Consider the following 23656-nt stretch of genomic DNA (forward strand, 5'->3'; position numbering starts at 1 on the left):
CGACACGTAAAGAGCAAGCATGCAACAGAGCTAGCATGCGTCACACGCAGAGGTACTTATAGGAAGGGCATGGAAGGAACAATGCAATATGGAATTTTGTAAAAATCCTGGCGCCATGAAGTGGAACCATGCAGGACAAGGGGAATCCCACAGGCAGCAGCAGAGGCGACAACCAAAGCGTCACTCACGTGAGAGGAAAGTCTGTATTCATGCGTCATCAGCTCTTGTGTCCTTATGTATTTACACAAACTAAGCCGCTCGCTATGCAAAGAGTGAGGGCGGTGAATGATGCTGGAGCTCAGGCTCAGCGGAGGAGTACAAAATAAACTCCTGGTTAGCTGCGCTGAATTCCATTCCACAGAATGTGTTGTTAACCTCAACTCGATGACTAGCACGCGCCTGCAGCGGCATCAGACGAAATAGTTCTGATTCCTTTGCTATTTGTAAAAGTAGTTACAAAACACCACCCACAGCCTGGAAACCCGCCCACCACACCACAAAACCAGCCCACACACAGGCACAAAAACGAAACTGTCTGATTGGCCTTTCTGGCAGTGCGGATGACCTTGTAGGCCAGCCTGAATCTGCTAGATGTAAGTTGTCGCTGCTTGTGAACAAGATACACTTGTCTGCTGAATCAGTGGGGTCTCTCTAAATGCATCACCTCAGTACGATCTGGCTGGTGAAACGATCAAATTATCTATCAACTGTTGTCCCTCAGTCATTCCATCTCACAGATATTCAAAGGCTTTGGGGCAGGTGTGTAGACTCATAATTGGTCACCTCCCCCAACACTGCAGTGGTTGTAGAGACCTAAGTTACACTCCTGTGCAGACTACAGAAACGGTAGGGATTGTGAATATAATTTTTGTATGGAGTTTCCAGTGTTGAGTATGGTAATTCTCAAGATAATGTGTGACGCTACATCATTAATACGACCTTGTGTAAAAATGAATGGCTGGAACAGTGCCAGAGAAGATACGAGCCTGCATTGACCTATGGAAGATAACGTTTTACTTTTGTGTTGATGTGAATGCCACAGTAATTGCTCCTTGACGATGCACTCATGTTTCTTTTCCACAACAGCAGTGACAGTTCTTTTCTAGGCTTAAAATAATGCCTCTAAAATCCCTTATCAAGATAAAATACTGAGATAGTGTGAACTGACAGTGGTAAAGTTTCAGTGTGTATACATTTACTCTCCATCTTTACATGAACACGTTTAGTTCCTCCTTACAAGTGGGCCAATAAATTCTGATCCGTGCATTAACTGTTACTGCACCTATCAGAATTATGGGGTTTGTGGTAAATATTGGCAGGTCAAACCTGCATAACATCACATCAAAACTCATGTAGGCAATAAATGTTGCACCTAAAGTACCGAGCAACTTGATATTTTGGTATAATAATTACTGCATACAAAAATATCTAGCTCATGATGAGGCTGTCTGCCTAATGAACAATTCTGCAGCAGTTGCATTGCATCAGGCTATGTGGCGGCCATCATGAATGCCACCTTTGTCAGCGGAAAGCATGTTTATCTAAAATCGGGGATGCATTTACCAATGTGCATGTAAATAGTGTGAGATTGGTTTCTCTATTATCATCGAAAATATGGACGGTCTTTCTCTAAAGACTTTATTGCATCATAAGGCAATAAGATATGATGAATTAGGACTGTCAACTCAATGAAGAAGAGAGGAACTGAAAAAAAATTTCTGAATACAATAGGATATCACTATGTGCTGACTTTAAACAAATCATTGACATTTTCTGTTTATAAAAATTGTATGAATTCATACACAGTGAAAGGAAATATTAAGTTAAAACTGTTTGCTGCAAATTCCTTTGAGCATTACTGTAATTACAGTCATTAGCGCCTAGGGCAGGGCCTTTGTTTTTCAAGATGGGAGACTCCAGCCACCACCAGGGGCAGAATAATTAAAATGACTACTGTCTCCCAGAGGTGTAAAATGAGGTCTCCAGTATAGAATGGCAGCCATCTTGATTTGTTATCATCATGCCCTTCCTCCCTAATGTGTCCACCCTTCCTACCCTTTCAACGTCCCGAGGTGTCTCAATTCTGGAACACCGATGAGAGAGAATGAGTTACAGACACTGTCTACAGTCCTGGCTTTTTCAACTACAAATCATTGATTTCAGGTGTGTTAGTCTAATTAGTTCAATAGAAGCAAAATAAGGCTGCAACACCCAGAAAGCATTAGGCCAGGGATACTCTAAGTACGGCCCAGGGGCCGCATGCTGCCCTCCTGACCTTTAATTGCGGCCCCCTGTTGAACAGCAGCACTGGGCTGCTCTTCACTTGACCGAGCAGGAACATTCAGAAAGCTGTGAAACAAACAGGTTTCATTTACTTACATGTTAACTAAAGTAATAGTAAAGAAGAAAAGGTGTCCTGTAGAACTTATCTTTAGGAACAACTTTAGTTTTAAAGATATCGTGCACTAAACATGCAAAAACATAATACACTTTTTTAAAGTTTGTAGAGAGTTTATTTTATTAACACCCATGAGAGTTGCTTTGACTTTAACCTCTTCGCTGCAGCGGCTATTCCGCCGCAGCGCTAAGGGGGCGGGGGAGGGGGGGGCGTGCGGCACGCCCACGCTGGTGTCGGAACCGCTCCGTCACCAGCCTCGGTTGAGCTGTGCTCATGACGGAGATGTTCCGTCATGGCCCCGCCCACTCAATAGAACGCGCCGCGCAGGTGCGAAATCAGCGCCACGCAGGTGCGTCGGGCGGGCCATGACGGAACCGCTCCGTCATCAGCACAGCGCTACCGCAGCTGATGACGGAGCGGTTCCGTCATCAGCGTGGAAGTGGTTAATTTTTGATGCATGAGAATAAAGCGTTGGTGGCAAACAGAAGTCACGTAAATGCTTGGTTTGGTGTCCACACCATGCATCTGCTGTGTGTCCCCCGATGCCCACCTTTCATAACATAGACCCTCGCCCTGCTGGCAAAAGTGCGGCCCTCGGGTATGCCACAGACAGTACTTAGGATATGTTTGTGAGTAACCAGGCATTAGGCTATCACATGAATGTCCAGACCAGGAAGCCATGTCCATAGTGACCTGGAACCAAGTGGTGACACAAGTACAATGGCACTGGGGCCCTGGGGTGGGAGGGACCCAGTATGCCCAAATTGTGGCCATCTTTAATATCTAGAAAGCGTATGGGGGCATTTTCCTTGCTTGCACCAGAAATCTGGGCATCCTTGCAACGCTGCTGGCCAGGCTGCTTGAGGGGAAATGACGTAATCCTGGTCATATCTTCCTACTTCCCATATAACATCCAGCTCCTCAGAGCCTGATCTCAGGAGACACGAGGGACCCTTCACTGCTGGCTTCCTCCCACATCTCTACACCCACGGTTCCATCCCCCACAACCCTACCTACTAGTGGGATTTGTTTAAAGTGGAACATCGCTTCTGCTGGAAATATGGAGGGCATATTAAAAGGCCACTGCACCTCGGATGCACAATGAACCCTCACAGAGTCAATTCAGCTGTCATATACAGATGAACCTTCCAAGAGAGAGAACAGGTGGCTGTGATGGCTGACTGCGCAAAGAGGCGAGCTCTTTCACGAAGGTGTGGGCTTACTCTGCATAAATAGGGTGACCGCTTCAGTACAATGCTCAGTGCGTGCGGTGCTTGAGGGAAGCAAATGGTGCACATTAGTTTTCAACAAATCCCAGATCCATTCCAGGAATCAAACAATGGTAGCTCACCGTACTCATACACTACTGGAATTACCGGAAGTGCGTGAACAAGACAGCTTGAGGCAAGGACAATTGCTGCGCAGGTGCAGCCTGTGTGTGCCTTTTCACTTCACAAATATGGACTGGGCTTAGTCTGAATAAGTCGATGTGGCCCCGCCCATATTTTGTCTTGTAAACTTTAATTGAGCTCGTCTAACAGTGCGGTTGGAATTTAATCCGATTGTGCCTGCATTCTGTGTTCTATCTCATCTCAAGGTCGTCTTGTTCTCTTTCATGCCCTGGGTCTGAGGGAGTTAGCTCAGCATGCTGCATTTTTCCAGCCTCAGTGGGCTTTTACTAAAAAGCCAATTAGTGTGTTCCCAATTACAGTAGTACAGAATGCGACTTGTGGTTCAGGGAGGCCACAGCTTTGATGTAATTGGACTTGAGCAAAGCGAAAAAGATTGCCGTGGCAGGAAAATTACAAAATGTTCCCCATGTGCTGGGACTCCCAGTGTGTCCGAGGTATTAAATTTCATTTTCTGAAGACGAATTACGGCTTTAAAGCTTTTCTTTGTAAAGGAATAAATGCCAACATGGTACCCTAGAGATGCAAGTGCTATCACAGTTTTGTTTGAGGTTTTTTTTACAAAAGGGACTCCCGACATACATGTGACAGCTATTTCTCTGATTTTTTTTTTTGCCCAGTGGTTAATTTTTAAAATAAAAAGTGAGGGGATCTCCTCAGGAGGCAGCTCTAACAGGAGAAATGTGCTGGTGCAAACTGCCTCCTGACTAGAGCTCCGGCACTTATTATTGTGGAGAGGACTTGGCCTAACGGCTAGAGCTGCCGATTTTGGAGCTGGGGAACCAGGTTTGAGTCTCGGCGTGGCTCAACATCCTATGACTCTGGGGAAAATCGTGTGCCATCCAAATGAGTGTGTCCCTAATTTGGTGCTATAAGCACCGGTGCTGAGGATTAGGTGCCGGTGCTAAGCACCGGAAAGCACCGGATCAAATTAAGCACTGATTTTGCCAATAGACATGCCCACATATACCTCCCAATACTTTGTGGAAAGCACATGGAGACCATAGACGTTCGCTGCGGCACTGACTTATCAAATAACGCTATCATACTAAATTGTGTATTGCTAGAAGACACCACACCACTCAGCGGACACATTCTGCAACTTAACTGAGAGAATGACTTGTTTTGATCCTCAGATCAAGGGGTCTTAGACATTCATATGAAACTTCCTGTCCTGAAGATGGTCCCATAGATTTACTTCAGAAGACACCCAAACATCGACACCATAACCCGTTTCCCTTTTAGTCCATGTTAAGATTGTCTCCAGATTGTACACTATTGGAAATGGGTTATTGTGCATTGATAACTAGTAAAACCTACCTGTGAAGGATTATTCAGTTATGATATCAATGCATTTGAAGTACCATTTTGTTTTGAAACCCTAATGAAACCATCATTCTATGCGTGAAATATAATGAATTAAGAAATACACCCATTTGCATTGGTTGATTTCTCTTTTTTTAAATAATATAGAGTATTGTGCTTTGAAGTGGTTTCTTGAAGGCATGATTGGACATCTTGTGAGTAATTTGAGAATTCTACCTAAATATACTTCGAAAAACATCCCTTATAGGCATTAATACCTGACACATATACCTCGTGCATGCCCTCAAGAGACCCTCCTCCTGTCTTCTGTTACCTCTAGCTGGCCCTGCAAAGACCTTTGTTGCATCCTCAACCATCCCTCTGTGCTCTCTTCCAGTCATAACCTGCAGACTTTCAATGTGCACTCCTGATTGTCCTTACACATATACATCCTTTTAGCTGGTTCTCTTACACCTCCAGACATCTGGTCCTCAACGAGCCAAAAATGTCATTGACTGCAGTGGCCAGGGAGGAAGGCACCCCACATCGTCCAGCTACTCCTCTAGTTTAGTTGGTAATGGCAGTGAACCTTGTGGCTTTGAAAACCTTCACTAATCAGATATGGATGATGAATTAATCAAGTTTGTAAGAGCTGATGCTAGTTTAACATCGAATTGGTAGTTACATCCCAAATTTAAGAGCCAATCGCATGATGCATTTAAGCCACAGTTCTTTGCTTTTTGAACCTCAGGATCATCAAGTTTAGAAAATCTTTGCTGGAAAGTACTACATGATGTGTAAGTGTAAGAAACTGGATTAATTGTTGAAGGGAGCGAGAACCTACTTCAAGTAATAATCACTCTCTTTCTCAGGGTGAACTACAATTGTCAAAAAATAAACTTGTGCGTAACCCTCTGGTATCTTGGCACAAAGCAGTCAGGCTTAACACAGTGTAAAGTCTTTATAAAGTACTGAAACAGTAATTAAGTCAAAACACAGCACAAGAAAAATCCCAAACCAATTAAAAAGTAGAGTATATTTTATTAAATGAAGTCAAAAAGTAGAACTAAAGTTCGGAGTTCTTACAAGTTTAGGTAAAAATAGCGCCAAGAGTCATGAAGCACCAATTGTGGATAATCACTTCTTTGTATACATTAATGTGTTGCCCTTAGTAGGACATATATGCCCAGACACGGGTCTTGTGCACAATGTGTCACTGGAACCATGCTTTACCCGGTTGATGACCCCATAAGAAGGCGAATACAGCCCTGGGTTTCTTGTGTTCCGGTTTATGAAGGACCTGGCCAGGCGGTTCTGGCTATACTGTACCTATTGGGGCAGGCTCAAGACTGATTTGCATATCGCTGGGTCCAAAACTTAGGTGGGATGGTATGCAAAATAATGATGGACTTGGATGCAGCTTATAGTGATTACCAGTGGCTGAAATTAATTCAAGCATCCCATCCATCACTTTTTTGTATACTTTATTGTGCCACCCTAAGTGGGACAGGTATGCCCAGACGTGGGTCCAGTGCACACTGTGTCACTGGAACCAAACTATACCCAGCTAATGAGTTCATAAACATGGGCAAAACCAACCCTGGGTTGCTTGTGATCCGGTTCAGGGAGGACCTGGCCTGGCAGTTTGGGCTGACCTGTTCCGACTGGAGCAGAGTCCAAATTAAATTGCATATGGCTGGGTCCAAACTGAAGTGTCATGGTATGCAAAATAATGATGCACTGGGATACGGCCCAGAGTGATTAGCAGTGGCTGAGATTAATTCAAGCATTCCATCCATCACTGAATTTATATACTTCTTTGCATACTTTTTTGTATACTTTCTCTGCAGGTCTCTAGTCACGCCAAACAGGGATAACGTCTCAAGTTCAGGCCCACCGCAATAGATCCCGGGCTGGGTATGGGTTTAGGATTGGCCTGCTGGGAGTTATACTTTTGACCTAGGTGTGTGGCTGTGCTGCAAAGCTCTGCATTGTGCTGCTTCAGGTCTGTTGAGCACCCAATCAGGAGCTGTGCAGAGCTGTGATCGGAGGCTCTGCATCGCTCTGAGTTAAATCAGCTGAAGCCATTGATCAAGAGCTGCATGGTGCTGGGATGTGAGGCCCTGTGCTGCTCTCTGCCGGGTCTGGTGATGCAGCAGATCGGGGGCTGCAAGGTGCTACAATAGGAGGCTCTGCTTCACCCTGCTCCGTCCTGCATTGAGTCCAGTGAAGCTGACGATCATGAGCTGAGAGATGCTGTCATGCAAGGCCCTGAATCACTTTGCACCATGCTGCATTGGTTCTGTTGAAACGTTCAGTTGAGTACACTCTGACTCCAGCCAGTGGTTCAGGACCTTGAGGACAGAATTGGAGGGCATGGTTCCACTCAAACAGAGGCAAGCAGATGGGAGCAGGTCAAGTCCAGTTGGGTGTAGTCCGCTATTAAGCAGCAGGAAAGGCTCTGGAAGCATGTTGTGTTCCTGTAACTCTGACAGGAGGTCAGCCAGCTGAACCTTAGAGTCCCTTCTGGGTTCCTGGGTTGAAGTTAAGCAGGTCCAGTCTTCCTTCTTTGGAATATGTTCAGGCCCAGGAGTGTTCTCATTTCAGGTTCTGTGGTTACCACTTTTCTTCCCAGTGCCAGCCTGCGGGTGGGGGACCTAGCTCCCCTAGCCCAGGGTTTGGCTCTGGTTTGTCTAGTGAAACAAGGAACAGGAGGCCCAGGTGTAAGCTGCATCTGGCAGTGACCAGGTAGGCTTCTTCTGAAGTCAGAGAGTGTAATCATGGCTGAAGCACAACCGTTCCCCAGCCATCCTATCAGGAAGACCCACACATCTCTACACCCAAGCCCTTTTGTCCACTGTCTAGCTTCAATACACTTTTCTCAGTGGGAGAGCTATCACCAGCCGTAGAGCACTGGCCACTCACAGTAAGGCCCTAGAAACGTAAGGCAGGGAAATGCCACATTTCTAAAAGTGGAATTTACAAAAGAAATATTTAAAATTAAAATCAACTTTACCACTAAAAAATGATTTTGAATTATGATTAAGATTAGTGGAAGAAGTATTTCTCTAGCTGGACCCAAACTGAACTTACCACAAATTAAATATAATAAGGTAGACCTGTTGCCACTGTGAAAAACAACTTTGGTGGTTTCCCCTTCCAGGACATGTAAAACATGAAATATATTTGTCCTTCTTTTTAAATACCACACATCCTCCCCCCTATGAGCTGTTAGAACCTTCCATAGTGGTGACCTGTAAGTATTAAAAAGGAAGAGTTAGTCTTACCAAGAGGTTTATCTTGACAGATTGAAATAACCATTGGAAACTGCACACACAGGCTGCAGGGGCAGGCCTGTGGACATGTGCTGCTTTAGTGGGTCTCACGATGAGCCCTGCAGTCCACTGGTAGCATTTAGTATACTGATCCTAGGCATACATAGTACCATATACTAGGGACTACAAGAAAATTAAATGTGCCAGTTATGTAAATGCTAATTTGACCATGTTTACAAGAAAGACCTCAAGCACTTTACCACTGGTGCAGAGTCCTAAAGCCAACATAAGAGGGTTCAACAAAAATAGGGTAGTGAAGGTAAAAAATATGGGGGAATACCATGCAAAAGATGGCCATTTCCAACAGTAAGTACTACATGAGGTGATAGATTACTTTGTTAACCAGCTCATTAGTATTACGGTGGAATGCATATATGCTAGACACACCCCCTAGAAGACAAAGGGAGTAAGGGCAGTTAGACCAACCCTTATGTAGTAATATAGGTTTGTGCCCTATTTTAGAAACTCTGGCACAAGGTGGCTTAGAGGGATAGGAGACTGATGTTGGGGAATATCACCACTACACCAATCTGAAATATATTAGTTTTCCACATGCTTTCCTGGGTTGGTCTGGAAACTTTTTTCCGGCCAATAATTTTAGGTGCATAAATTACTGATTCCCATTTTTTGCCGCTGTTTCATTTTTCCATTCCTTATTTTTGGGTTTGGAAGTCACTCTTGGATGTTATTTCCATTGTTTGCTAAGTTTCTGCGCTATGGGGAGACGCAGCTTGTACCTTCCTCGTCATTTCGCTTTCCCAGTTATTCCTGCTGTAGCTCCTGCGCAACATATTTCTTTTCCCTTTTGTTAAGTTAACACCAACATACTTTTTGTCTGTCTGTCTGTCTGTCTGTCTGTCTGTCTATCTATCTATCTATCTATCTATCTATCTATCTATCTATCTATCTATCTATCTATCTATCTATCTATCTATCTATCTATCTATCTATCTATCTATCCATCTATGCACTTACAAAAACTTTCCCCACAGAAAGAGGAGTCTTAGCACTTAAAAAAACATTCTAACAAAAAGACTAGATCTGTGGAAACAAAATCTCAAGTAAGACGTTGATATCGAAAAAAGTTTTTAAATGTTTTCAGAGCTTTGTCAAAATGTCCTCCTTTTTCAGAGAGGATGGAAGTTGGTTCCACCCTTTAGAACTGAAGATACAGAGTGGTTATCCACCCTATCTGTTGCACTTGAATTGAGAAATTGCAAAGAATTTGTTTGAGCCTGACTGAAGTTTGAGATTATGCTTATATTGGAAATACTTTCTGGGCAACCATTGCATTGTCTCTAAATTAAAAATCTATGCATGATGCAAAGAATTCTATAGCTGCTTCTTTTATGAATGGGCAAACCAGTGAAAATAGTTTAATGTTCCAGAGATGGAGTCAATTTTGTTCAATTTAAAGATAGCTCTGACATTTTGGATGTAGTGAAGTATGTATAGAGGTATCAGATAAAATGAACTTGTATGAAATAGGGAACATTCTCAGCAGAATATTTAGATGAAAAAGAAGGTCTTATAATCTTGAAAAATGTTGTTACCTGCCATCTTGTAACATGTCCAAATTGATCGAGGGACCCTTCGAAGAGCTCCGTGAGGCTTCAACGGGTTGATAAAACAATCGTTGGGTCTATCCCATAGAGGACTCACTTAAGGAGTTTTGAGACAAAGCCTTGTGCCTCTGCAGTGGGTACGAGAGACTAATGCCGAAAGAGGTTTAAAAAGAACTAAGTGTCCAACAGAGGTGCTGTGACAAAGAGTCTAGCCCTGACGAACTTGCCAAAAGTTTATAGGCAAAGAAACATGTTGGCAGCGGATATGGGTATGCAATGATAGCTACCTTCCCCCTTTTTAATTCGACAGAACACACCTAGGATTTAAGAATAAAGTTGTGAGGGAGGTGTGCCTGTTGATACTAATCACTTTGGAGTGAGGCTGTCATTCACTCCACCACACTCACACACTCTTTCACTTTTTCTTGTTGGACACGTTCTTCTATTTTTCTTTTCTGGGACAAAATGACTGCCTTTTGATATCTCATGCCTTTATCATCAGTATCTCTATGCACCACATTGTTGTTTACATTATGCAACTGTCGGATGTTACAGGTTGTATCTTTTTCTTCTCTTTCCTCATTTCCTCTGTACTGCTTTTCATTATAAAAACCAATAACATTCATTTAACAAAAAAAGGATCTTCTTTAAGCAAAACAGGATCAGTGTGCAGATTATGGGCACAGCGGGTCATGCTGATGGGGTCAGTATGTCACACAAGGAAGTAAGCTTCTGTACCAGCTGGCTCAAAAATTTTTGGTCATGAGTAAGGGTTGCTACACTCCCAGTCCAGCCCAACCCAGCTTGTAACTCCTTTCGTTAGTTTTGTCTTTCAACCTGTGTCCTTGCGGGCCTGCAGCTCTGTCATATCTAAGGCTGAGACGGCGCATTTTGTTGAAAGACACAGGTGCACTCACATGCCTGAAAAGGTGCCAAGCCAGGAGGCCTCGTGTGCTTCAAGCACTGGCCACCAGCAATAGCGGCCAGTGTCTGGGGAAAGTGGCAAGGCGTGGGAAGGGGAGACCGGGAACAATGGACAAATAATTATTTTATTTTTTTAAACGTGCCTGACGCATCAATGCTCTTCCGCTCCTCTCTGGAACCAGTCCACTGCAGGCACAGCCTCCCACACTCCCCTATGGCCATTCCTGATGCTGCTCTCATGCTGCTAGCAGCATGAGAGCAGCATCAGGATTGGCCTGAGTGCCCCTAGTTGCATTCCTGTGAGACTGGGAGCCTGTGCCTGCTGTCTACAACCTGGCAACCCATCTTTGGTTGGAGACAGCTTCACTGCACATGTTGGTTAGACAGTCCTGAGACAGCCAGCCAAACCCACATGCGCACTGAAGGCAGTGTGTGCAACCACTCCCCTCCGTGCATGTCATCCCCACTGGCCCTGCCGCCAAAGACTCGGCCGGAAAACAAAATAAGACAGTAATAAACCTGGGTTTATTATCTTTTTTTTTTTAGGCGACTGGCAGGGGGAGGGCAGGGTGGGGGTGGGGGGGTTGACTCTTCTCCACAATAGCGTAGGAGTCACCGCTGGCCACCAGGCAAACAGGTGAACACAGCAGTCGCGTTGGAGTACAGCCTTGGTGTCGTAGAGGGAGTTGATGTGGCAGGTCGCCCGTTGCCTTGTGCTGAGTGTGCTCACCATCACAGCGGGTCATTGTCATGCGCAGCAACTAAAGAAGGCACCACAGCAAAACATCTTTGATGACAAAGCATTTTTCACAAAGCAGCTTTGCAGCTTTTCTGGTTCTCTTCCTTCCACAAAGCTCGCATAAGTAAGCATCGAGTTACTATCAGGATGAAAAGGACTCATGGAACAGGCTGGCAGTTTTCAAGGTGAATGAAGAACTTCGCTTGTTAATGGAACTCTTTTTAAAGAGTCTGAGGGTGGAAAGATAAAAAGGCACATATCACATGCCTTCCAGTTCCTCCCTTCTTCAGTTCTTTGCATTGAAATGGCTCCGCCGCATCCGATAGCAGTTTGCAACACGAGGTGTCCCCTGGGAGGGTGGCAGCCACCTGATGTTCTGTCTGAGACTTGCTTGCAGGGCTGGCCTTTACCATGGGTAAGCTGAGCCCAGGACAAGGGTGCCAATTATCTGATGGTCGCATGGAGCTGTGTGCCTTAATGTAATGTCAACAGCAGCACCCTTCTCATCTTGCTCCAGCATTGTCATTGTCCCTGCCTGTTTGTTTCTGTCTGATTTGGCAGTTTAAAGTGGTTTTAGTCCTTCATTATCATATGACAGGCGATGTTATTAATACCCCTTTAGCCCCCTTCCTTGTCCTCTCCTCACCCTCTCACCAATGCTGACACACATCAACAAACCCATCATCTGCATGAGGCAGCTAAGCTATCTGTGGTTTAGGTGAGCTGGTGGAGCTAAGGGGTCTTTATGTTCAGGGGCCAGGCCCTGCTCATCCAGGTACTGAACAGTGGACACAAAAGGGACCCCCTGCTGCTTCATTTAATTCACTAATATCAGCAAGGGCGCCACATTTCTCTCCGCCCACACCCAAGGCGCTATCTTGGCCGGCTCTGCTTGCTCGATTGAGATGCTGTTTCTTCTGGTCCATCTTCAGTGTGACACGCCCACTTTAACCCTGAGTACAGGTGGTTCTGAAGACCCAGTACATACTAATTGACGCACGTGTGGAATCGGTGCACTCTGTGCAAGTCCTGCATTCAAAAGCACACAATAACAAATAGGAATGCACTTTAAAAATGCATAGCAAAATGCTTGATCTAATTGTAAGAACTATTTAAAAAGCAGTTCAAAAGGATATACAGTGAAAAGTATTGTTGTACCTGGAACATTTTAATATGAACCGTTCTTTCTTTAATTTATTATGTTTTACAAATTTGAGTTATCTTTTTACAGAAGAGACGTTTAGGAGCAAGAGTCGCAAAGGCAGCATTGTGTTAGTGCATTATAAGTGCCTAGCGCCTAAGGTGCCTACAGAGGGCCACATCGGTAAGCGATTGCTGTGTCAAAATGCAGGAGTCTCTTAAGAAACACAGAGTGCCTGTCACTTGTGATATTTACAGAGTAAGCACTGCCTTCACTTAGATGCCAATCTGTCTCTTGAAATTCAGGGTTCATCAATTTCTAGCACTTACCTTTTTCATCTCGAGGCGCTACTAAGAATCCTACCGTCTAACAATGCCACCTCCTCGTCACCGTGGTCCTCTGGTGGCCCTCAACATTTTGACAGGTGCAGCACCGAGCCCTGGATTGCACAGTGCCTGGTGAGCGCACAATCTTTTCTAAAAGGTTGCTATCTGTCATAGTTACTTATGCTGTGGCTGGGCTGCTCCAAATATCATTGACCTGTGATTTAATGGCTACTTCTCAATACATGGAACACCAAAGAATCAGCACAAACTGCAGGTCTCTAACTGAGAGCAGAAGGACTTTCAAGATGCTGACTTGGAATAGCACCTACACAAAAATGGTGTCAGAGCTCGCATATTAACTAATTCATGCACCTATACATTCATCTCAGAGACTTAACCTCTTCTATGCTCATGACGAGCTGAGCTCGTCATGAGGCACAGTGCAGCTGCACTCATGACGAGCTGAGCTCGTCACGGCCGTTGGAACGTTGCACGCGTGGATAATTTCCCCCCTGTGCTGAACGTTCGAAAAACGGGTGTGGTTGTGACGAGCTCCGCTCGTCATGAGTGCAGCTGCACTGTGCCTCATGACGAGCTGAGCTCGTCACAAGCACAGCGGTGCCGTGCGCTGCCCCCCTCCCCCCGCACAGCGGGGGAAAAACACCCTGCAGCGAAGGGGTTAAGCATCCACTTCAGTCATTTGTCGGTTACCTACCTCTCACTCATGCTTTATCTATATATGTTTTGTGAGAGAGGGAAGCTTGCTTCGTTACTGCCATACGGTCCCTGTTCAGTGAGGCAGTAAAGCTCGTGCTGCTGCTGCCCCACTTGTACCTGCTCTGTGATGGCGAAGGTTTGTGCTAATGCTACCCCGCTGTACCTTTCCTCTGAAGTTAGGAAGCTTGCACTGTTCTGTCCAAAGTGCACCTGTTCTGGGAAGAGGGGTGTTTCCAATGCTTCTGCTCTAGCTTATAAAAATACAAAGGATATTTTGAATGCAGTTGTATAACATGCTCAGGCCAGTCACAAGGTTTTGTTGGACCAAGTTCGAACCGTTCTGGTTTCAATCACAGCTTCTCCAAACTGTGTAATCCTAGGCAATTCATTTTCTTTCCTATGCCTCCTTTTCCATGATCATCATATCTGAGAGCAACTTGAACTAATTTAGTTCAGGATGTGCACTGTACGAAACCTCTATCTATATGGTATAATAGACCATAATTTTGGTTCAATAAACAATAAAGGCCTTGTATAGCTGCCACAAGTGTGGCCTGCCAACGTGAGCATGGCCTGTTTCATAGCGCAGGCTACGATTACAGCGACTAACCATGTGTACCACATTGTGAGGCCTCTTCCAGGAGTGAGACCTAAGGAAATGTGTCCCATCTCCCTTCCCCACCCTCTTTCTGAAGCTGGTCAACATGTTATATGAAGCAGGAACTATTTCACAATACTTGATGTGAGATACACCTTGCCCCAGAGGGGCAATATTCGAGCACTGTAACATGTTGATGGAAAAAAGAAATGACATCCTTTGCGCTACCCTCCTGTTTTTATTCTTGTGGTAGGGAGACAGTAGTAAGCAACATTTTAGCTCACTCATATGCATATATCTCTCCTTTTGTGAACAACGTGTTTTTGCTTCTTCTAGAGTATGTTGTGGATAGCCTCTTTCTTTGAATCTGATTTCCATTTCATTTATTCTCATTTCAGCTCGTTCAGGTACTGATACTATTCTCTTTACTCTTATCATCTGAGAATAAGGAAGATGCTTCTTCAAAGAGTCTTGGCGAAAACTGTTATGGTGTAACAAATTGTTACGATCGGTTGATTTACGATAGATGTCAGTGTGAAAGGCAGAACCTATTCTTTGAATTTCCACATCTAAGAACGTAATTTTTCTGTCATTTATTTCAAATGTGAACTGTATACGTTCGTCTCTCGTATTCAGTACAGTGATAGCAGCCAGTAATTCATCTTCTGTGCCGGTCCATATGATGAACATATCATCAATGTATCTCAAAGATCTTAAAAGATCTGGTGATTAACATTTCGGACGTACATTTGGATAAACTAACGATGGATACCTTACAGAAGGGGATGACATTCGTTCTAACTACGGAGACTGACAAATTAGAAATGGAAGTAAGTCTTTACAAACTAATGAGAAAATTGCGCTTATGACATTTTTTTGACAACATCATAACTGACAAAGGAGAAACTAAAGATGATCAACTATTGGGTCTATCACCTCAATTTTTATCAGAGAGGGTATATCAGAGAGCAAGGAACCTTGGAAGTCTATTGAAACCAATAGAATAACAAACCTGCGAGACATTTCAAGGGACATTACCCTGTTATAATTGTAACCATTGTAATAACATCATCAGGGGGAATTTTGTGACACATCCTAGTAAGGGACACAAAATCAAATTTCGACTAACAGCTACGTGTGACACATCCAATGTCATTTATCTATTAAAATGTCCCTGTGGCCAGGGGTACGCTGGTAAGACCGAAAGGAAAATGAAAATTAGACTTAATGAACATAAATCAAACATTCGTACCCAGTCCTTGAAATCTACGGTGGCTACTCATTTTTTTGAAGCCAATCACAACATTAGTCAATTGAGATTTATCATATTGGAAACTGTGCTAAAAAAAGAGGGCGTTGACAACAACAAAAGACTTTTACAACGTGAAAACTATTGAATCTTTAGATTGGAAACTTTGAAACCCACCGGAATGAATGACCGGGTGGAATACAGTTGTTATCTGTAAAGACTTGATTATTACCAAAGATTGTACCATTGTTATTTTTGGAGACTTTGATTTTTGGATCGAATAATTATAACCTATTCTGGAAGACAGAACTTACCTGTAAAGTTTTGATCTAAGCAAAAGACTTTACAATTGCCATTATTTGAATTTTTTTTTGATTTACTGTTGGGAATAACTTTATTGTTCCTTTGAATTTCTTTGTTTCTTTTTAAAAAATTTCCTGAAACGTACTTGCCCACATTCTCTGATTTGATATTGATCCTCAAACACGTAATATGACTTCATTCACTACACACTTATTTCTCGCACGAGTAATTTCCATCGTGATTTTATGTTTTGCACTCTACTTTTCTAATACTAACACACTTTAAGATGGCCGCCACCCATATTGAGATTTATTAGTTCTATCTCCATGTCTAGCTATACCCATAACAACACGGCGTTTAGCGATACACAAATCTTAGGAGAACGGCGCACGGTTACCGTGTTATATGCGGGCTCTTTGAAGTTCATTCACGTAAGTGAAATGATCACTTTGTTGGATATTCAAAAGCGGTGTTTCGTGCTTACGATCCTTTTACCTCACGCATTATGAATTTTGTTTTTGACCGTTCGTAACATCCTCACTAATGATCCCTTTAATAAATTTTTCTCCGAATCTTCCTTTTAACTCACTTTTGCAAACTTCCTTTCTGAACACATGTTGGTTATTAACTTCACCATTTCCTTTAGAATCGGACGTTCGTTTTTACTATTTAGACACCATCGTCGACTAACAGGAGTATACTTCGGTGATTCATTTCATTTCACTGTGGTTTATAAGACATTCTTTTGGTAACATTACTGGATTTACACAACCTCTGGATCGCTATTTACGAATTGTTGACATATTAAATGTGTAACTTTGAGTTATTTCCATTTATCCTCATGTATAATATACTTGATTCACAGAACCCAGTCCCTGATGAAGGCTTTCTATGAGCCGAAATGCATTGGATTATATTCTGGGATTAAAAATGGACCATTCCTTATGATGAATTCGCAATTAACCATGAACTAAGGTTGATACCTAATGGTTTAATAAAACATTTTGGAAAAACATAACAATTCTGAAAAATCGAACAGGATATTATTTTGTTTTGGGAAATTTTACAACCCAGTCAAGGGACATTGCTGTGACTAGGGGACGTCACCCAATTTAGGGGCACGCTGTTTACTCATACTTCTCAGCACTCACAACGGAGAGTGCGCCTAGAGCACGCAACAATTGATTACATTTCATGAACACTGAGTGCAAGTGGGATCATATAAGTTTCAACCATTGGGAACTTACATGTTGCTTCACCCTGAGGAGTTTGAATGACTGTATCAAAACTGAATTAAGCCCCGATAGTATGCATCTATACGGGTAATGTACACTTGGACCACACATGTATGCCCGATGCGTATTCTCAGGGGTTAATTGACGCTCCTTCCTGATTTGAATGTATATTGGTGTAGCGGACGAAGCTGATACATGATCTAGATACTTGAACCTCTATGTCACCCCCTCTTAGAGCTATTCCATATGTAGCTGGTGCCGTCAAGTCCTGTCCTCTTCTTTTTTTGGGTTATGTAAATGTAGATGTGTTTTATTGCCATTCTGTAAGGTATTCCATGTACGGATGCTCTATCTGCTTGTGCCATTTTTATGTCAATTTTGGATGCCCTGTATGTTCTTCTTTTCCATTCTTTGTTTTTGTTTTAATTCTTCGATAAGTTGATGCTTATTCTCTGTTGGGGTAACAATTCAATAAATTAAAGTAAAAAATAAAGAAAAAATAGACATCTCAAGCTTTGCTCTCATAGTCTATTTGATGTTGTTCAGAACACCTCGGTGAAAAACATCCCCAAAATTGACTGTTATCCATCTATAATTCTCTATATGTACCAAGTTGACAACAAACATTAGAACTCAAACACTTGTAAATACACGGTCTTATGTAAATGCTCACCAGATGCACTTTGATTACATCATTTTGCGTATTTTTTCCATTTGGAAGTTTGGTTGCCCTGAAAATAACTGAGGCGTTTTCTGCTTGAAGCAGTCTCCTGACAGTATCTCGCATTGCTTATTTATGGAAATAATGCTCTAGCTTGAAAAAAACACTTCATGCGAAATCCTGGCAAAAAGTGCAATTTCACAAAATGTCAATACATTTTCTATGAAATTTCATAAAAAAACAATGACGCGTTACTACACCCCATAAATTGATTTGTACAGACTGCATGGTCTGTTACGTTTGGAATGATACCAACAAGAAAAGTGGCCAAAAATATTTACATTCTGATAAATCGGCTGAAGTGTTATTAGGATTGATGTTCCTATAGTTTTCTTCCTATCTAAAATGAGCAGATGGTCAGAGCCCATAACCTATCCTAACATAATTTGCACCTGCCATCCAGGTTGACAGTAGGAGATACTTTTTGGCATACATTATTTTCTTGTGGAAGGCAGAGTATTTTGGTTTATCCATTTTTCTGTGATAATCTTTTAGTCTCACAATTGTATTTATTGTTTTTTTTAACTCTACTGCATTGGCCATATTGTCTTGATTCGTTGTTTTTGGATCTATAGAGCAGAATGCATAACTGAAATGATTGTCTTATGCTTTCTTTTAGGTAGGCGGATAACTCCACAGGCTTCTCACCTTGTGGGGAAGCATGGCCGGATTGAGTAACCTTTCCGAGGACGATATTCCATTCAATGGAACCTACAAGTGTAAATTTGACGAAGACTTCAAGTACGTTCTTCTTCCCGTGTCCTACGGCATTGTCTTCTGCGTTGGGTTGATACTTAATTTGGTTGCCCTGTATGCCTTTATCTTCCGGATTAGACCATGGAACGCTTCCACCACGTACATGTTCAACTTGGCAATATCAGATATGCTCTACGTCATTTCTCTGCCTCTCCTTGTTTATTACTACTCCAAGGGGGACAACTGGCCGTTCAGCGAAGCTCTGTGCAAGATAGTCCGTTTTTTGTTCTACACCAACCTCTACTGCAGTATTTTCTTCCTACTTTGCATCAGCATCCATAGGTTCCTGGGCATCCGCTTCCCCATGAAGTCGCTGCAGTGGGGCCAGGTCCGCTATGCACGCATTGCATGCGTATGTGTCTGGGTGACCATCGTAGCTTTCCAGTCTCCCATCCTGTACTTTGTCGGAATTAGTGCCAACAATGATCTAATCACTTGCCACGACACGTCCATACAAGACCTATTTGACCAGTTTGTCATCTACAGCTCTGTGAACCTAGCCTTACTTTTCTGTCTCCCCTTCACCATCATAATAGTATGCTACTGCCTCATGGCTCAAACACTCATGAAGTCCACTGCGGCCAACTCTCAGACTTCTGCAGCAAGGAGGAAATCAATTAAAATGATCATTATTGTCTCAGTGGTCTTCATCGTCTGCTTCTTGCCTTTTCACATCAATCGCACTCTTTATTATTATTTTCGAAAGCTTAACTATGACTGTGTGACCCTAAATGCTATTAACATAGCCTACAAGGTGACCCGGCCGCTAGCCAGTGCCAACAGTTGCTTAGACCCCATTTTGTACTTTTTAGCCGGACCCGCGATCTGGAAAAAGCTCAGAGCGAAAAAAACTAAAACCAAAAAGGAGATCCGACAGCAAAATGGCAACCCTCACAATGGTCATTTGCCATCTGTTAATCTGGAGATGGACAACACCATGCCTACAACTTTGTAAAACTGAAAAATGAATCTAATTACTGTTATAGGACCCTTCTTCCAATAGCCATGAAGTATTGACTACCAGGACAGTGCACATATCCTGGGATTGAACACAACCTCCATACACCGGCATACTTTCTAAGCTTAAGGAGGACCTTATAAACTCACTTTCAATACTGTACAATGCATGCATGTTCTATAGCTCCCTTGATCCCCATAACCTTATGTGATACATTTGTGTAGCGCTCTCACTTTCTGTTTGCCTTGCCATCTTAAAGCCATGTCGCTGTAAGCGGTTTTGTAATGGGCAAAATGGCCCCCCTCGCCTTGGGGCATGGATTCCATACGACATTATAACAGACGAGAGATGGACAAAAGCAGATAGTAACAACAATAACCGATGCAGAAGTATTTTTTTGTACCATATGTTTTTACATATATTTTAAATTGGGAAATGTTTTATTTGCAATTTGCAATAAAACTGTTATTTTTTGTATCCTTTGTATTATTGCAAGTGACACTGATCTGACATTGGCAGCCCTGGAGACAGAAAGAAAATGAATGTGGTAAGAGATGATATGTTTCACTGCCCCATGTCTATTTAGGGCAGATTGTTTGAAAAGGGTAATAGGACATTAGAGAAAAAGTGGTAAGTCAATTGCACTTGTCTACCAAGATGTGTTTTCTAGGATACCAGAAATTTGCATGCCGTGTTTACAGCGCAGAATTTGTAATGAAATTTATACAGACAGTGACATCTCATTTTATGTTACATTATTTTGCTAGCTATAACATATAACATAAATGACCATCAGTCAAATGATTACTAACCCTGGGCGTAGTGCGTGTAGCGGGCTACACGGAGGTCCACGGAGTTGCAAACAAACTCCGTGGAACTCCGCTCCGCTCTTCCCCGTTACGCCACCCGCTTCCACCCCCCCTATTAACACGTAATTAAACATTAATAAAAAATAAATTTAAAACCACTTACCTGTACTGCGGCATCCCCGGGCTGCCCTCCTCCTCTTCCTCGCCGTATTGGTATTCCTTGAGAAAATTGCACATGCGCGCGCGCCTGCGCATTTCTTGCGAAATATGCACATATGTGGGTGCATGCACGTGCACATTTTTCGCAAGGATTAGCGAGACCGGAACACGGAGACGGCAAATCTCTGCACACTCCATGGGCGGAGAGTTCTCCACCCGGGGTTAATGATGATTATGGCACTTAGAGCCTTACAAGTTCCGCAGTTTTAGATGAGGTAAAACCGCGTGGTCGGACTTAACATTTCTGGCCAATGTCACTGCTCCTAAAATCCAGCTATTATAAATTATTGGCTCTGCAATGGGGAACAACATCAAGGCTTGGAAATACTGAGTTATTTTCCTATGTGGATTCCCAATTCCTGGGAGAATTCTGCTTCCATTTACCACCTGTTCTGAGCAGGTGCTAAATTTGACCATGAGGCCCTATACTGGAACGGCGGAAGGGTAAGGGAGAAAGTCAGGGGTAGCAGGGTGTGGGCCAGTAGAGGGAAGATTTGCATGCTTCCATTAGCTGTAGGAAGGGGTAGGGCAAGGGTTTTGCCTGATCTACTTAAAATGTTACTGGTCGTCTTTTCTGGCGGATAAAATTGTTTGCTCTTTCCAACACCTGGTAAATGTGGGTCAAGGAACGCTGTGTGCAGAATGCGATCAGGGGATACCACTCCGCCTAAATCGTATCAGGCCCTAAAACATAAGAGGGCTATTCACAAACTACATTTTGTAGTTCATATAGTGGTACAACATTGGTACTACTTATATACTACAACATGCTATTCACAAACTGGTGTGAAGATGTCCACCTTCTATCTTTTCTAGCCGACATCTCGGACAAAGTGGCAGATTTAGGATTAAATGTGGGAGGGTCAAGAGGGAGTGGTAAGAAAATGGGAAAGACTTACTACTAAATAAGAGGGGTTTAAGGAATGATAAGGAGGGTTTTATGAAGGGACATACACCCACTCACAAAAGAGTAAGACCATTGCAATTCACAAATGATACTTACTATGGCCCATACGGTTACCAAACAGTGGTGAATGTACTCCAGCACAGCCTTGGAGTAAGTCTAGTATCACACTTGGGCATTGACAGGCAGGTAATGCAACTTTCGCCCATAGAAATAACGAAGACAGGGACTTAATATAATACCGCACAGGAAATATTTTATAATTTTAATAATTAACAATTAACTTATTAAAAATATATGAAGCTCTCAAATAATTGCTCAATAAAAAGAATTAAAAAAATTAAGCTTATAAACTTAAAAACCGTTTTGTCAATACATAAATACATAACTTATTTACATTATCTAATTATTCATTACTAAATTGCTAGTGCAGATGGCAGGTGACGTTTAAAAAATATATAAAAAAATATATTTAAATATAAATTGATTATAAATTAATTATTTAATAAACAATATGTTTGAAGAGTTACACTCATAAATGTAATCTTAGATCTCCCTCCCACACCCCTCCCTTCCCCCTGGAACTGAGGGTATGAAGAGAGATAGGCCCACACTTAGGTTTAAATCTATGCTTGGAAATGGTGAATAGCAACAAAGTGTAGACACGCTTCTTTGCAAGAGTAAACTTGCGCGTAATTAAATCTACACTTGTATAGCTAACTTTGTAAATAGGACCCTAAGACTAAAACACTGCCTGATGTTAAACAAGCCATTAATGCTCCTGAAAAGGAGGACAATGTTTCAGTGTACAACTTTGTACCTTTCAACATATAACTTCACTTTAACGCCATTAATTGTGCCGCAGATAAAGTAGTGAAGATTGTGGCAAGACATCTGCTACTTTTAGATGATGAAGATAAAACAGAAAACCATAAAGCTATATGGATTTCAGAAAGAAAGGGACGTTATGGTGTGACATAACACACAATAACATACCTCTGCTTTAGTACAAATGGTGCTTTGAAACCCAACATATTCCAATATTGGTCAGCGGTGTAAAGTTGTTATAGCAGTTACTGAAGTACTAAATTAAGCTCAGGGGTGAGATCTGCAGCACCACAAACAAAATATAATAGACACATGCAACAATCAATATAAAGTCATCTGAACAAAAAATAGTGTTTAAAGTCATACAAAATTTGTCTTTAAAGTAAATGAACCATTTATCATATAACTATTATGTTATAAGCATCCACTGTGAGGATGACTTCACCTTACTATGTAATAAAATGCCATTTACCTTATTAATATGCAAATGATGCAGACCAACACACATAGAATCAAGTATGATTGTATAACATATGTGTCATGTGTCAGTTAACTTTTCCATAACCTAGTACCCACATATGGAGGCATAACCCAAAGACGTCAGGTGTCAGTCACTTGGGGACAAGGGGGAAGCCTGTAATTGAGCAGGTGCAGATCACTTTTAGCAAACGTTAAGGGATTATCAGGCAGGTACACAACTGGAAGTTCTGAGTATAAAGCTGGTCTATCAAGATATCATCCTCCACAATTAAGCCGACAGCTTGTAGCTGTACCTGAAAGTGTGATCAGCCAATAAAATTCAGTCTTTCAGAACCAGCCTGGACATCAAGGATGCCCACCATCTACATGAAGCTCAACCCAACCACAACCACGTTTGTGCTCATCAATGGAAGCAGGGTTGAATGCCTGATCCTAGCATGCTTTCTCAACTTGAACCTTGGTGGATTCTCTCCCAAATACTTGTCCAGTGACAACTTCCTGTGACTTTTACAGAGACAATAACCCATCCTTCACAGACCCTGTGAAAAAGAAATCCCAGACAGATCAGCACCAGCTGAACCTTTCTACAGATTTCAACCTTTTCCTACCTTGAAACTTTTACTGCATATTATAAAGAAAAGCAAACTGAAGCTGACCTGTTGTAGTGAATCTCCTTCCACAAAACTGTTTCCTTGATTTGTTTAAAAATACTTAGGATTCTCAGAATGTCAAATCCA

At 42.5% G+C, this 23656-nt stretch overlaps 1 protein-coding gene across 2 annotated transcripts in view; it reads left to right on the forward strand.

The window, feature by feature from the left end:
- LOC144773497 (P2Y purinoceptor 2-like) overlaps positions 1-20154 on the forward strand; it is a 207872-nt gene extending 187718 nt beyond the window's left edge. For both annotated transcript variants that reach the window (XM_078658549.1, XM_078658550.1), the window contains exon 3: positions 18585-20154. In XM_078658549.1, coding sequence (XP_078514675.1) covers positions 18627-19676 — 1050 coding nt within the window. In that variant the 5' untranslated portion in view covers positions 18585-18626 and the 3' untranslated portion in view covers positions 19677-20154. The remainder of the gene's footprint in view (positions 1-18584) is intronic.
- The last annotated feature ends 3502 nt before the right edge of the window (positions 20155-23656 follow it).

The sequence above is a fragment of the Lissotriton helveticus genome, chromosome 8 (assembly GCF_964261635.1).
Source record: "Lissotriton helveticus chromosome 8, aLisHel1.1, whole genome shotgun sequence".
NCBI classification, from domain to species: Eukaryota; Metazoa; Chordata; class Amphibia; order Caudata; family Salamandridae; genus Lissotriton; species Lissotriton helveticus.